The sequence below is a fragment of the Erythrolamprus reginae genome, chromosome 3 (genome assembly GCF_031021105.1).
Source record: "Erythrolamprus reginae isolate rEryReg1 chromosome 3, rEryReg1.hap1, whole genome shotgun sequence".
In the NCBI taxonomy this organism is placed as follows: domain Eukaryota; kingdom Metazoa; phylum Chordata; class Lepidosauria; order Squamata; family Dipsadidae; genus Erythrolamprus; species Erythrolamprus reginae.
Window position 1 is genome coordinate 140,509,648 of NC_091952.1, and position 13,918 is coordinate 140,523,565.

The 13,918-nt window shown below is 43.8% G+C and overlaps 1 protein-coding gene across 4 annotated transcripts in view; it reads left to right on the top strand.

Annotated features, from left to right (window-relative positions):
- The window catches only part of PDE4DIP (phosphodiesterase 4D interacting protein), a 490,445-nt gene that overhangs the window by 68,114 nt on the left and 408,413 nt on the right, over positions 1-13,918 (top strand). For all 4 annotated transcript variants that reach the window (XM_070746854.1, XM_070746855.1, XM_070746856.1 and 1 more), the window contains one exon: positions 12,567-12,675. In XM_070746854.1, coding sequence (XP_070602955.1) covers positions 12,567-12,675 — 109 coding nt within the window. The remainder of the gene's footprint in view (positions 1-12,566; positions 12,676-13,918) is intronic.

Genomic DNA, 13,918 nt, shown 5'->3' on the forward strand with positions numbered 1-13,918 from the left:
CGTGGTGTGGACCCAGAATGTTGCATCATTCCCAAGTCTGCAGTGTGTGAACCATCACTGTCATGTTTGCACCACTCGGGGGCCTGGCCCCCCCGAGGTTGCCTTACCAGATTGCCTCACAGAGTTCGCCAATATCTTTGATGAGAAGGAGGCAGATCGGCTGCTGCCGCATAGGACATACAACTGTGCCATTGAACTCTTCCATGACGTCAAGCTTCCTGCCGGTTGGCTGTATTCTATGTCTGAGCTGAGCTAGTGGCCCTCAAGTATTTCATTGAAAAGAACTTAGCTAAAGGGTTCATCAGGCCTTTGACCTCGTCCCTTTCTGCACCCATCTTGTTTGTGAAGAAAAAGACTGGGGATTACCAACGAGTTAATGCCATCACTGTGTGCAACCAGTACCCGCTGTTGTTGATCCCAGGGCTAATGCAGCGTCTGCAATCCGCCAAGGTTTTTTCCAAAATAGATTTAAGAAGCGCATACAATTTGGTGCAGATCCGACTGGGGGGTGAGTGGAAAACGGTGTTCAGCATGTGGTACAGGCACTTTGAATTCACGGTTATTCCCTTCGGTCTCACTAAGACCCTGGCGGTCTTCCAGCATCTGATGAATGGTGTTTTTTGCGATATGTTAGATCATTTTGTCATTATTTATTTCAATGACATTCTGATTTATTCTCCCTTACAGTCCAGTCATCTGTATCATCTGCAGTTGAAGTTGAACCAATTGCAGATACGTTGGTCATTTTTCTTTGCACGACCCGTGCAAAGTTGACCCAACTTTCTTTCTTTTAATAAATATATTTATTGAATTTCTTTTCCATTTTAAAAACAATACATAATCATATTTACAGGTGAATCAACATCATATATACATTTTTATCAACATTGTCTTTTAATTGTTTTTGAACTTCTTGATGTTTTATGTCGGTGTTTAGTTTGAGTTTCTTTTTTTTGTCCATTGATACCATTTTGTCCAGATTTCATAGTAGTTCGAATCCTTTTGATTATTTAATTCCATTGTCAATCTGTCCATCTCTGCACACTCGTATATTTTCTTGATGATCTCGTTGTCTTCAGGTATTTGTGGGTTTTTCCAATTCTGTGCGAATACAATCCCTGCCGCTGTTGTTATATGCAGGATTAAGTATTTTACATTTTTAGAGTAAGACCCTCTCATAATGCCAAGTAGAAAAAACTCTGGTGTATATTCTATTTTTATGTTTGTTATTTGACACAACCAATTGTTTACTTTTTTCCAATATTTTTTGTCTCTGGACATAACCACCATAGAAGAAAGAAGGTGCCTTGTGTCTTATTGCATTTCCAGCACGTTGGACTGTAATTTTTATGCATTTTACCTAGTCTTTTGGGTGGGAGATGCCAACTATATAGCATTTTGTATTGATTTTCTTTGTATGTTGTGGATTTGGTCGATTTAATATTTCTCTTCCAGATTTGTTCCCATTCCTCTATATATAGAATAGAATAGAATAGAATTTTTATTGGCCAAGTGTGATTGGACACACAAGGAATTTGTCTTGGTGCATATGCTCTCAACGTACATAAAATAAAATATACATTTGTCAAGAATCATGTGATACAACACTTAATGATTGTCATAGGGGTCAAATAAGCAATGAAGAAGCAATATTAATAAAAATCTTAGGATATACGCAACAAGTTACAGTCATACAGTCAACATGGGAGGAAATGGGTGATAGGAATGATGAGAAAAACTAGTAGAATAGAAGTGCAGATTTAGTAGAAAGTCTGACAGTTTTGAGGGAATTATTTGTTTAGTAGAGTGATGGCGTTCGGGAAAAAACTGTTCTTGTGTCTAGTTGTCTTGGTGTGCAGTACTCTGTAGCGATGTTTTGAGGGTAGGAGTTGAAACAATTTGTGTCCAGGATGCGAGGGGTCAGTAAATATTTTACCCGCCCTCTTTTTGACTCGTGCAGTATACAGGTCCTCAATGGAAGGCAGATTGGCAGCAATTGTTTTTTCTGCAATTCTGATTATCCTCTGAAGTCTGTGTCAGTCCTGTTGGGTTGCAGCACCAAACCAGACAGTTATAGAGGTGCAGATGACAGACTCAATGATTCCTCTGTAGAACTGAATCAGCAGCTCCTTGGGCAGTTTGAGCTTCCTGAGCTGGCGCAGAAAGAACATTCTTTGTTGTGCTTTTTTGATGATGTTTTTGATGTTAGGTGACCATTTTAAGTCTTGAGATATGATAGAACCTAGAAATTTGAAGGTCTCTACTGTTGATACTGTGTTGTCTAGTATTGTGAGAGGTGGAAGGGTGGAAGGGTTTCTCTTAAAGTCTACCACCATTTCTACAGTTTTGAGTGTGTTCAGTTCTAGATTGTTCTGGTCACACCACAAGGATAGTTGTTCAACTTCCCGTCTGTATGCGGATTCATCATTGTCTCGATGTATATATATATATATTGTGGTGAAAGTTTTTCGCCCAAGCAATCATTGTACCTTTGATTATCTCCTCTGGTCTCTCATATTCCATCAAATATTTAGATATCTTTGATATTCCTTTTTCTTCCGGGCCTGTCAGTAATTTGTCTAGTGGTTGAGTAACTCTTTCTATACCTGTTTGTTCCATATCTTTTTAATATTTTGATTGAATTTGAAGGTAAGTCCACCAGTCCATATTTATATTTTGTGTTATTAATTTTTCTCTACTTTTAAGTTTACAGTTTGTATCTAATATTTCTTTATACTTAATCTTTTTTGTCATTTCTATTGTATTTGGGTATATCAGGGCTTCCATTGTGGATATCGAATTTGGTCTTTTTATATAATGTTTCTGTCTGATCTCTTTCCATGTTTTTAATAAAGATTGTCTAATTAAATGTCTATTAAAATATTTTTGTATTTTATCTCCTGTGTCTCATAAATAAGCGTGCCAACCTTTCTCTAGATCATGGCCTTCCAATTGTAAAATTCGTTTATTATCTAGATTGATCCATTCTTTTATCCACATCAGTGAAGCTGCTTTATAGTACATTTTGCAGTCTGGCATTCCAAATTCCCCTCTACTCTTTATATCTTCTAAATCTACTATCTTTATTCTTGGTTTTTTATCTTGCCATATAAATTTAGATATTATTTTATTTAATTCAGAAAAAAAATTGGAGTCCAGTTTTATTGGAATGGTTTGAAATAGGTGTAAGAATTTAGGAAGTATACTCATTTTAATAGATGCTATTCTTCCTATCAATGATAGTTGTAGGTTGCCCCATTTTCCTAATTCTACCTTAGTTTGATTTACTAATTTTATGTAGTTACCGTATATACTCGAGTATAAGTCGAGTTTTTTAGCCCAAAAAATGGGCTGAAAAAACCCGACCTCGACTTATACTCGGGTGACTGACAGGTCACCACAAGAGGGCGCAAGCGGCTTAGGGAAAGACAGCCGTCTTTCAGCTTGAAAGAAGCGGCAACTGCCTGGTTAAGAAGGGAGAATCCACCCCCTAGCCAAACGGCTTTTTTACTGTTTAGCGCAGCGTTCGAGCGCTAAACAGGAAAAAAGCCGTTTGGCTAGGGCAGTGATGGCGAACCTATGACACGCGTGTCACCACTGACACGCCTAGCCATTTTTGGTGACACGCGGCCACCGGAGAAACGGAGCTTTAGGGAGTGCAATTGCAACCGCAATTATTATTATTTTTCCTCTCCCCTTAATTAAGAGGCCGGGCGATTTTCGCCCCGCCGATATTTGCGATGGCTGGGAGGGGCGAGAACACCGCCTCCCAGCTGATTGGCATGGTGCCAAGCATGGAATGGTGGTTGGCTCGCAGGGGCCACTGGGAGCGAGGGGAGGGGTTGCAGGCCTCCTCCCTTCCCCCTGCCCAGGAAAGAGTTGTAAGAAAGAAAGTTGTAAGAAAGCGCGCTGCTTTCTCGGAAAGCCAGCTTTCCTGGCCAGCACAGGGCTTTCCCGCCGCTCCCTCCCTCCGAAAACACAACGGAGGTCCACAGCGAAGCCGAGTGGAGCAACGGGAGGCTCAGGCTGGTGGCGGTAGACCTCCGGGTTTTTTTCGGCGGGGGGGCAGGAGGACCTTCCTGGCTTTCCGGGGCAGCTGGCTTGAGACTTGTGCCGGTCAGCAAAGCCAGCTGCACGCCGGAGATGTGGAGAGAAAGAAGGGAAAGAGAGGGAGGGAAAGAGGAGAGGACAGAAGGAGGGAGGGAAGGAAGGGAGAGAAAAGTGAATGAGAGGGAGAGAGAAAGGGAGGAAGAGAGGAAGGAAGGGAGACATAAATATAAAGAGGGAGAGAGGTGAATAGGGGAAGGAAGGAAAAGAGAAAAAAGTGGAAGGAAGAGAGAAGAAAGGAAGGGAGAGAGAGAGAAAGAGAGAGAGAAGATAGGAAGGAAGAGAGAGTGAGAGAGAGCAAGAAAGAAAGACGGAAAGATTGAGAAAGGCAGCGTGTGTGTGTGTGCGCGTGTGTGCGTGCCGCTGATGGTCCGGGAGCTTAGCGTGTGCGTGGAGAGATGAAGAGAAAGAGGGAGAAACGCAGCGTGTGTGGGGTGTGTGCGCGCGTGTGTGTGTGTGCTGCCAGCGTGTGCGTGGAGAGATGAAGGAAAAGAGGGAGAAATGCAGTGTGTGTGTGTGTGTGTGTGTGTGTGCTGCTGATGGTCCGGCAGCTGCAGCGTGTGGGGGGGGCGCCAATGCTAAGGCAGTCCGTCCGTGGTGGGGCTGCAGGGCAGGCACAGCAGCCCAGGGAGAAAGAGGGAATTGAGATAAAGAGAGAGGGAGAGATGAAGGGAAAGAGGGAGAAAGGCAGGGAGAGAAAGATAGAAAGGAAGAGGGAGGGAGAGATAGAAAGGAAAGAGGGAAGGAGGAAAGGGAGGGAGAGATAGAAAAAAGGAGGGAGGGAGGAAAGAAGGAGGGTGAGGGGTAGTAGGATAGGGAGAGGGAAAAGGAAGGGCTTGGAGAAAGGCAGGGTGAGAGAAAGATAGAAAGGAAAGAGGGAGGGAGGAAAGAGGGAGGGAGACATAGAAAGGATAGAATTATAGATGCAAGAACTCGCTCATGTGTGATAGCGCACGCCCACACTTTATTTATTTATTTATTTATTTATACTTATATGCCGCCCAGTCCCAAAGGGATTGTCACTCAGACACTGTACTTTTCCGCCCACCCCGAAAAAAAATTAGAGGGAACACTGCCCTCGCCCCTCTGCTCCCTGCTCGCCTTCCAGAACGGTGTTACAGGAGACGGTAAACCCTTTCCGGGTTATTAATTTGTAATTTTAAAAAATCATGCCGGGCTCGCAAAAAAGAGAGTCTGAAAAAAAAACCTGCGTGGACGTCGCACCATTTGCTTCCTCCTTTGGCGGCTCATAACTAGATTTTTACAACCCCCCACCCCCCTTGATAAGCTTTTACTTGAATCTGAACAGTTTGGGGGTTCGCCAAAGAGAGAAAAGTGAACGAGAGGGAGAGAGAAAGGGAGGAAGAGAGAAAAGTGAACGAGAGGGAGAGAGAAAGGGAGGAAGAGAGGAAGGAAGGAAGAGATAAATATAAAGGGAGAGAGGGAGAAAGAGAGGGAGGGGAAGATGGGAAGGAAGGAAAAGAGAGAGAGAAAGAGAAAAAAGTGGAAGGAAGAGAAAAAAAGGAAGGGAGAGAGAGAGAGAAAGAGAAAAAAGTGGAAGGAAGAGAGAAGGAAAGAAAGGAAGGAAGGAAGAGAGAGAGAAAGAGTGTGAGAGAGAAGATAGGAAGAGAGAGGGAGAGAAATGATAGAATAAAGGGGAGAAAAAAAAGAGAAATGAGAAAATGATTGAGGCAGAGAATGACAGGAAAGAGAGAGAAAGATAATTATGCATATTTGTTATTTAAACTATAAATATCACAAAATTATGTTTTTTTCTCAAGGTGACACACCACCCGAGTTATGCTCAGTTTTTTGGCGAATTTTGACACACCAAGCTCAAAAGGTTGCCCATCACTGGGCTAGGGGGTGGATTCTCCCTTCTTAACCGGGCAGTTGCAGCTTCTTTCTGTTTAGCGCAGTGTTGGAGCACTAAACAGCAAAAAATCGGCAACTGCCCGGTTAAGAAGGGAGAATCCACCCCGTAGCCAAACAGCTTTTTTACTGTTTAGCGCTAGAATGCTGCGCTAAACAGGAAAAAAGCCGTTTGGCTACGGGGTGGATTCTCCCTTCTTAACCGGGCAGTTGCAGCTTCTTTCTGTTTAGTGCAGCGTTGGAGCGCTAAACAGCAAAAAATCGGCAACTGCCCGGTTAAGAAGGGAGAATCCAGAGTCCTGTTGGAGGTGGGCGGCAAGGAAAGAGGGAGGGAGAGAGGGAAGGAAGGAAGGAGTTAAGAAAGAAGGAAGACAGAAAGAAAGGAAAAAAAGATGGTAGAAAGGAAGAGAGACAAAGAAAGATGGTAGGAAGGAAAAAAGATAAAAAAGGAAAGGGAGGGAGGGAAGGGACTGAAGAAGGAAAGAAGATAGGCAGACAGAAAAAGAAAAGGGGGGGAGAAGGAAGAAAGGAAGGAGAGAGAGAGAGAAAGAAAGAAAGAAAGAAAGAAAGACAGACAGACAGACCTATGACCACAATTGAGCCCAAAATTGTGGTTGTTAAACAAAAGCGTTGTTCAGTGAGAATCACCACATTTTACTCAATCCATGGCATTTCCTAGCTCTAACAGTGATGTGCAAGCTAGGGAAGTACTGGTACATCTGAAGGTACCATATGTGTAATGTTCTAGTTATGGTTAAATGTGTGGCAGAAAGTGGACTCTGGGTTTGTTTTTCCTATTACAGTAAGTGAGGTTGAATATACCGTATACAGTATACCGGTAATTTTACAAGAGCTCCCTCCCTCTCTCTCTCTCTCTGTAAATATACCGTACATATACAGTTTATATAGTAAACAATGTACGGTATATTTTTGTGTGCCTGTGTGTAATATGTATGTATACATATGGCATATACACATAGAATTAAATAGTATATTTTGGATGTTCAGTAATAGTAAATAGAGAGGGAAATTGTATCTCTTTGAGGCAAGGAGAGGCCAAATATCCTAACCCTAACCCAAACCAGCAGGAGCAGTGGGGGATTGAGGTAAGTACAGTACTTGCAATTTTTTTGCCTATACTGTCTTGGGGTACATATACCTGTTTACCCTCTTTTAAACTTACAGAGCTAGTTTACTGGTTTTCTTTGAAATAAATATTCTAAAACATTTACCCTACTGATGCCTCAATTGATGTAATTTTATTGGTTTCCATTTTAATAAGTTACCAGTAGCCGCTGCATTTTCCATCCTCGACTTATACACGGGTCAATAAATTTACCCCAATTTTTGTGGCAAAAGTAGGGGCCTCGACTTATAGTCGGAGCGACTTATACTCGAGTATATAGGTATCTTCTTTTATTGATGAGCATCTATTAGTTAAACTTATTCCTAAATATTTAAATTGTTTTTGTGTTAGTGAATCCTAGTTTAATTTCAAATTCCTTATTTTGCTTATTCATCTCTACATGGGGCTACCTTTGAAAAGTGTTCGGAAACTTCAGATTGTGCAGAATGCAGCTGCGAGAGCAGTCATGGGCTTACCCAGGTATGCCCATGTTTCACCATCACTCCGCAGTCTGCATTGGCTGCCGATCAGTTTCCGGTCACAATTCAAAGTGTTGGTTATGACCTTTAAAGCCCTTCATGGCATCGGACCAGAATATCTCCGAGACCGCCTTCTGCCGCACAAATCCCAGCGACCGATTAGGTCCCACAGAGTGGGCCTCCTCCGGGTCCCGTCAACTAAACAATGTCGGTTGGCGGGCCCCAGGGGGAGAGCCTTCTCTGTGGCGGCACCGACTCTCTGGAACCAACTCCCCCCGGAGATCAGAACTGCCCCTACTCTTCCTGCCTTCCGTAAACTTCTCAAAACCCACCTTTGCCGTCAGGCATGGGGGAACTGAAACACCTCCCCCTGGGCCCGCTGAATTTATGCATGGTATGCTTGTGTGTGTATATGTTAGTATGGGGTTTTTTAAAACTTTTCATATTTTAATTAATTGGATTATGTATTGGATTGGTTTTTTTCACTTGTTGTGAGCCGCCCCGAGTCTTCGGAGAGGGGCGGCATACAAATCCAAATAATAAATAAATAAATAAATAAATATTTTTGGTCATGAATTTTGTTTTCTGTTTATTAATTTTTAGGCCTGCTGCCTCTCCATATTCTTCTATTTTTCCAATTAAATGTTGCCTTGTCTCTAATGGGTCTTCTAAGAAAAATACTAAATCATCTGCGAAAGCCTGTAATTTATACTCCTCTTTTTTATTTTTGTTCCTTTGATGTTGTTATCTTTATGAATCTCATTTAACAAAGTTTCAAGTACTAATATGAAGAGTAAAGGAGATAGCAGGCATCCTTATCTAACTCCTTTATTTATTTGAAATGTTTTAGTCATTTCATTGTTAACAATTACTTTGGCTTTCTGAGTGGTACATATATTATCGATTATTTGTTCAAATTTGGAGCCAAATTTCATTTGCTGTATTAGTCTTTTCATATATTGCCAATTCACGTTGTCGAAGGCTTTCTGCGTGTCCAAAAAGATCAATGCTATTTGTTTTTCTGGGTGTGCTTCATAGTATTCAATTATGTCTAATACAATTCTTGTGTTATTTCTAATTTGTCTCGTTGGTAGAAAACCATTCTGATCTATATGTATAATTTTGTTTAGTATTTTTTAAAATCTTTCCGCTAGTATTGAGGTGAAAATTTTGTAATTTGTGTTTAGGAGAGCAATTGGTCTATAGTCGCTGACATGGTTTGTATTGGCACCTTCTTTCGGTATCATGTCTCTTATGATATGACATATAATATATGTCTCTTTCCATGTTTCAGGTATTTTAGCTTTCAACAGTGCTTCGTTATAAATTTCTAATTGTAGTTGTTCTAAAGTCTCTCCAAAGCACTTATAATACTCCCCCAGACCTGGCGATTTGTTATTTTTCTGTTTTTTAATTGCATTTTGAAGCTCTATTGGAGTGATCTCTCTATTTAACATTTCCCTGTCTTCTTCATTTATTTCCATTATTTTGTAGCAAGTATTTATCTATTTTAGTTGTATTGATTTCCTCTTGTGTATATAATTTCTCATAATATTCTAAGATAATTTCTTTTAATTTTTGTTCATTATGTTGTAATCTCCCTTCTGCATCAATTAATTGATAATCATTCTATTTTCCTTTTCCTTTTTAATTTTATATGCCAGCCATCTGCCCGGTTTATTTGCATTTTTGAAGAACCTTTGCCTGGCAAGTTTGATATTCTGGCTGTTGATCTAGTAGGTTTAGCTCATGTTTATAACTTATTAGAGATTCATATACTTCCTTTTTTCTGGTGATTCCTGGTGTTGCTTTTCTAATTTTTAAATGTTCTCTATTAACATGTTGTATTTCTGTCTTCTCTTTTTATTCCTTCCTATGTTATATACTATGATAATATAGTGGTACCTCATGATACGAACCCCTCGTCTTACGAACAACTCGAGATACGAACCCGGGGTTCAGAAATTTTTTGCCTCTTCTTACGAACTTTTTCCTTCTTACGAACCCGCCACCACCGCCTCCACCGCCGAGAAGCCCCACCGCCCGGCTGTCGCTTTTTGAAACAGCCGGGGGGCTTTCCAGCATCCTCCTGAACCCGAACGCCAAACCCGAACTTCCGGGTTCGGCATTCAGTAGGACGCAGGGAAGCCCTCCGGCTGTTTCAAAAGGTGACAGCTGGGTGGCGGGGCTTCTCGGAGGTCTCCCGAATGCCGAACCTGGAAGTTCGGCAAAAGTTCAGGTTCGGGAGGCCTCCGAGAAGCCCCGCTGCCCAGCTGTCACCTTTTGAAACAGCCAGGGGGCTTCTCAGTGTCCTCCTGAACGCTGAAGCCAAACCCAAACTTCCGGGTTCGGCATTAGGGAGGCCGCCGAGAAGCCCCCCGGCTGTTTTAAAAGGTGACAGCCGGGCGACAGGGCTTCTCAGTGAAAGTTTGGGTTCCAGAGGCTGCTTTGGGTTTTTGGCTGGGGGGGAGGCAGGAGGTCCAGCCTGACACCCCCCACCCCAGCGCTTCACCTTCCCCCCCAGCCACAAACCCAAATGTCTCCGCTGTAGCAGCTGCTGCAAGAGGCTTCCCCGCCCCTCGCCTGTGGCCGACAGAAGAGCGCTCTTGCCCGGCGGGAGGCAAAGCACTGGGCAAAGCACTCTTCACCTCCCACCGGGCAAGAGCGCTCTTCTGCCGGCCACGGGCGAGGGGCGGGGAAGCCTCTTGCAGCAGCTTCTACAGCGGAGACATTTGGGGTTTTGGCTGGGGGGGAAGGCAGGAGGTCCGGCGCTTCACCTGCCCTCCCAGCCAAACAGCAAAGCCGGGGAGCTCCCCAGCCGCCAAAGGAGACTTAACCCCGTCCCTCTGTCCCACCCATTGCCCGTGGCCGGCAGAAGAGCGGGGGCAGGCAGGAGGCAGTTCTGCTGGATACAGGCGATGGGTGGGACAGAGGGGCGGGGTTAAGCCTCCTTCGGCGGCTGGGGAGCTGCCCGGCTATGCTTTTTGGCTGGGAGGGCAGGTGAAGCGCCGGACCTCCTGCCTTTCCCCCAGCCACATTCGCCTTCCTCCACCACCAGCGGCATCCACTCCTCCTCTTCTCGTTTCTTTACAAGATGACAGCTGGGCGGCGGCACAGAGGCTGGAGGCGGCGGGTGTGTGTGGAAGAGATCTGCAGGAGAACTGGGGGGAGCTGCGGTGCCTAGACACCTGCCTGCAGCAAAGGCACCCTGCGACCACCACCTTTGCCCCCAGAGGAAAGACCCCAGCCCACGCCTGCTGCTTGCTCTCCTGGGGGCCCCCGCAAAGATCACCTTCGGGAGCTTCCCAGCCAGGTCCCTTCCACGGGGCGGTGGCCGTGGCTCCCCCCAGTTCTCCCATGGACCTCTTCCACACACCCCCGCCGCCCCCATCCTCCGCACCACCGCCCGGCTGTCATTTTGTAAAGAAGCGAGAAGAAGAGGAGGAGCTGGATGCTGGTGGTGGCGGAGGAAGGAGGCTGGGAGGGAGGTGGAATATGGGAGGAGGAGGGAGGCAGACTCCACGCTTTTCTTTCGGCGGAGGAGCTAAGCGGCCAGAGAAAGGGATCAATGTAAAAGCGCCGCTGGGCTGGGAACGTCTTTGGCCAATTAGCTCCTGCTGTTACATACCACTATGTAAAGCTTCCCTTAATTAAGATGATTTTTGCTCTGCTTTGAATCTCCCAGCCAATTCAACAGGGGAACTATACGACCTTGGACGACTAACTATCCTCAGGCCCTCACTGAAGAGGTGGCAGAAAAGAAATCTCCAACTCTTAACATCTAATTGCGACTCATGAACTGTTCCCCAGTAAGGCAGAATATATTGCACTGATGGTTTCATTAGTTGGAGTCTCAGGGTTCACTGTGTATAACTCCAGAAATATCAACAGTTTAGCTTGTACACTAGTTAAAAACCTCAGTTCGACTTTCCAGGTCCTAGATGCACTAACCAGAGTGCTGACGCAGATTCAGGAAGTTATCCTCAAAAATAGTTGATTACTTGTTATCAAGACACAATCATGGCTGCAAAGAATTTTGAAGCATGCTTCAACTGGCCAAAACCTCACAGCTCATAGAAAGTGACATCAAATGTCTAAAAGAATTGGCACAAAACATTGGATATGATAAATTTCCTTTCGACTAAACATAATGTCTGTCCTGGGAATCCTAATCTGTTGCCTCTACCAGTGTCTTCTTCCTTGTCTCAGTAATCTGCAAAATTGCTTCCCATCTCACAGGCATCCCTATAAGGATACCAAACAGGTATATTAAGGTGAAATTGATAAAAATTCTTGCCCTTTTTAGCTTGAGTTACCAGTTACAGCAGTACCAAAGTGAATCACAGCCACTTTGTCATTTTCTGGCAAGACTTATTGATTATTATCTTACCTGTTGTCTGACTGACAAAGCATAGATTCTATGGAGGACTTGTTCATAATTCTCCCAATACTCCTTCAATAGTATTTCCTTTCCAATAGGATTCCTTGGCTATAGAGTATCTGGACATCAGCAACAGCAATTGAGGAGATGGGGGAGAGAAAGGAAGGTCCTAGGAAAATCTGATGCCAAGCTGATCACTGGGGTAGTCCATGCTTGGAGACTATTTTTTACTGCTGAAATAATCACAGTAAGGAAAAAATATACACGCCAATACATCTATGGAAGCAATGGCTGAGCAGAAGCAAAGTAGCAAGATAAGTAGAATAGTGGCATACGGGTAGTAGAACATTGATAATAGCAAAGAAGAGGCGGACTTGTATAAAGATAATACAGGAGAGAGAGAAATGATACATACTAACCATGCCCTACTTATCCTATGAAATCACAGAGTCCACAAATATTTTATTGCCACTAAAAGCCTTGCCAGGCTTTGTTGTTGTTGGACCAATTTGGCCAAACTTCCAGAATACTATAGTTTACTAGATTAGAAAGAAAACATAATTTCCATTCTTTAACCATCATCTGAAACTATGAATTTCAGGACAGAAGCAGAGAATCAGAGCAATAAAGATGAAGCTGAGAGTGGTTATCTGCCAAAGAATAAGTATGTCTGTGAGACCCTGAGGGAAAAAATCGAGAAACTACATGAGGTAAGAAAAATACTGACTCCACCAAACCATACTATTGCATAATTCACTTATGTGGCTATAGACAAGTTTGGGAAGCCTCGCAGGAAAAAAATCCTATAGCCAATCATATTTTAAAGCACAAAAAAAGACATTGAAATTGAATATTGGTTATTGCATTATTCCAGTATGTTAATTTTTTGGATATTTTGGACATTCTGGAGTCTATGATTCTATTTATTGCAACTGAAAGTGGTGTTTCCCCTGAGGTGAATTACTTTTTTATTTCATAGAAAGAAAACATTACGGAGCCATATGGTGATTGGCAATAGAAAAATATACAGTGGTACCTCAGAGAAGGTCCGCAACTTGGGAATCCTTCTCGATCTTCAGCTGAGCTTAGAACATTTACACAGGTCTGCCTGGTGCACCGGTTGCAAGCCTATTTGGACAGGGAGTCTCTCCTCACAGTCACTCATACCCTCATCACCTCGTGGCTTGATTACTGCATTGCACTCTACATGGAGCTTCCTTTAAAGAACATTTGGAGACTGCAAATATCGCCATCACTCCGTGAGCTGCATTGGTTACTAATTGGTCTCCGAACGCAATTTAAAGTGTTGGTTATTATCTTTAAAGCCCTACATTGCTTAGGACCAGATTACTTACAGGACTGTCTCCTGCCTCACTTATCCCAGTGACCGGTTAGTTCCCACAGAGTTGGTATTCTCCAGATCCCCTCAGCCAAGGAATGTCACCTGGCGGGGCCTAGGGGAAGGGTCTTTTTTATGGCAGCTCCGGTCCTTTGGAATCAAATCCCCCAGAGATTCGCACTGCCCACACACCCTTCTGGCCTTTCATAAGGTTTTGAAAACACACCTGTGCTGGGAGGCATGGGCTGTTGAGTATTGACATTTTGCTCCAGACTGGTTGTAACCTATAAAGCCCTACCTGGCTTAGGACCAGGATACATATGGGACCGTCTTCTGCTTCATGAATCCCAGCAGCCAGTTAGGTTCCACAGGGTTGGCCTTCTCCAGGTCCTGTTGGCCAAACAATGTCATCTGGTGGGGCCTAGGGGAAGAGCCTTCTCTGTGGCGGCCCCAGCCCTCTGGAATGAACTCCCTCTGGAGATACGTACAGCCCACTTCCTCCTGATCTTTTGTAAAGCTCTGAAGACCTACCTCTGCTGGCGAGCATGGGGACCATGGGCCATGAGATTGTTCCTGGACAATATGAATGATTGAATTGGATGAATGTGATTGAC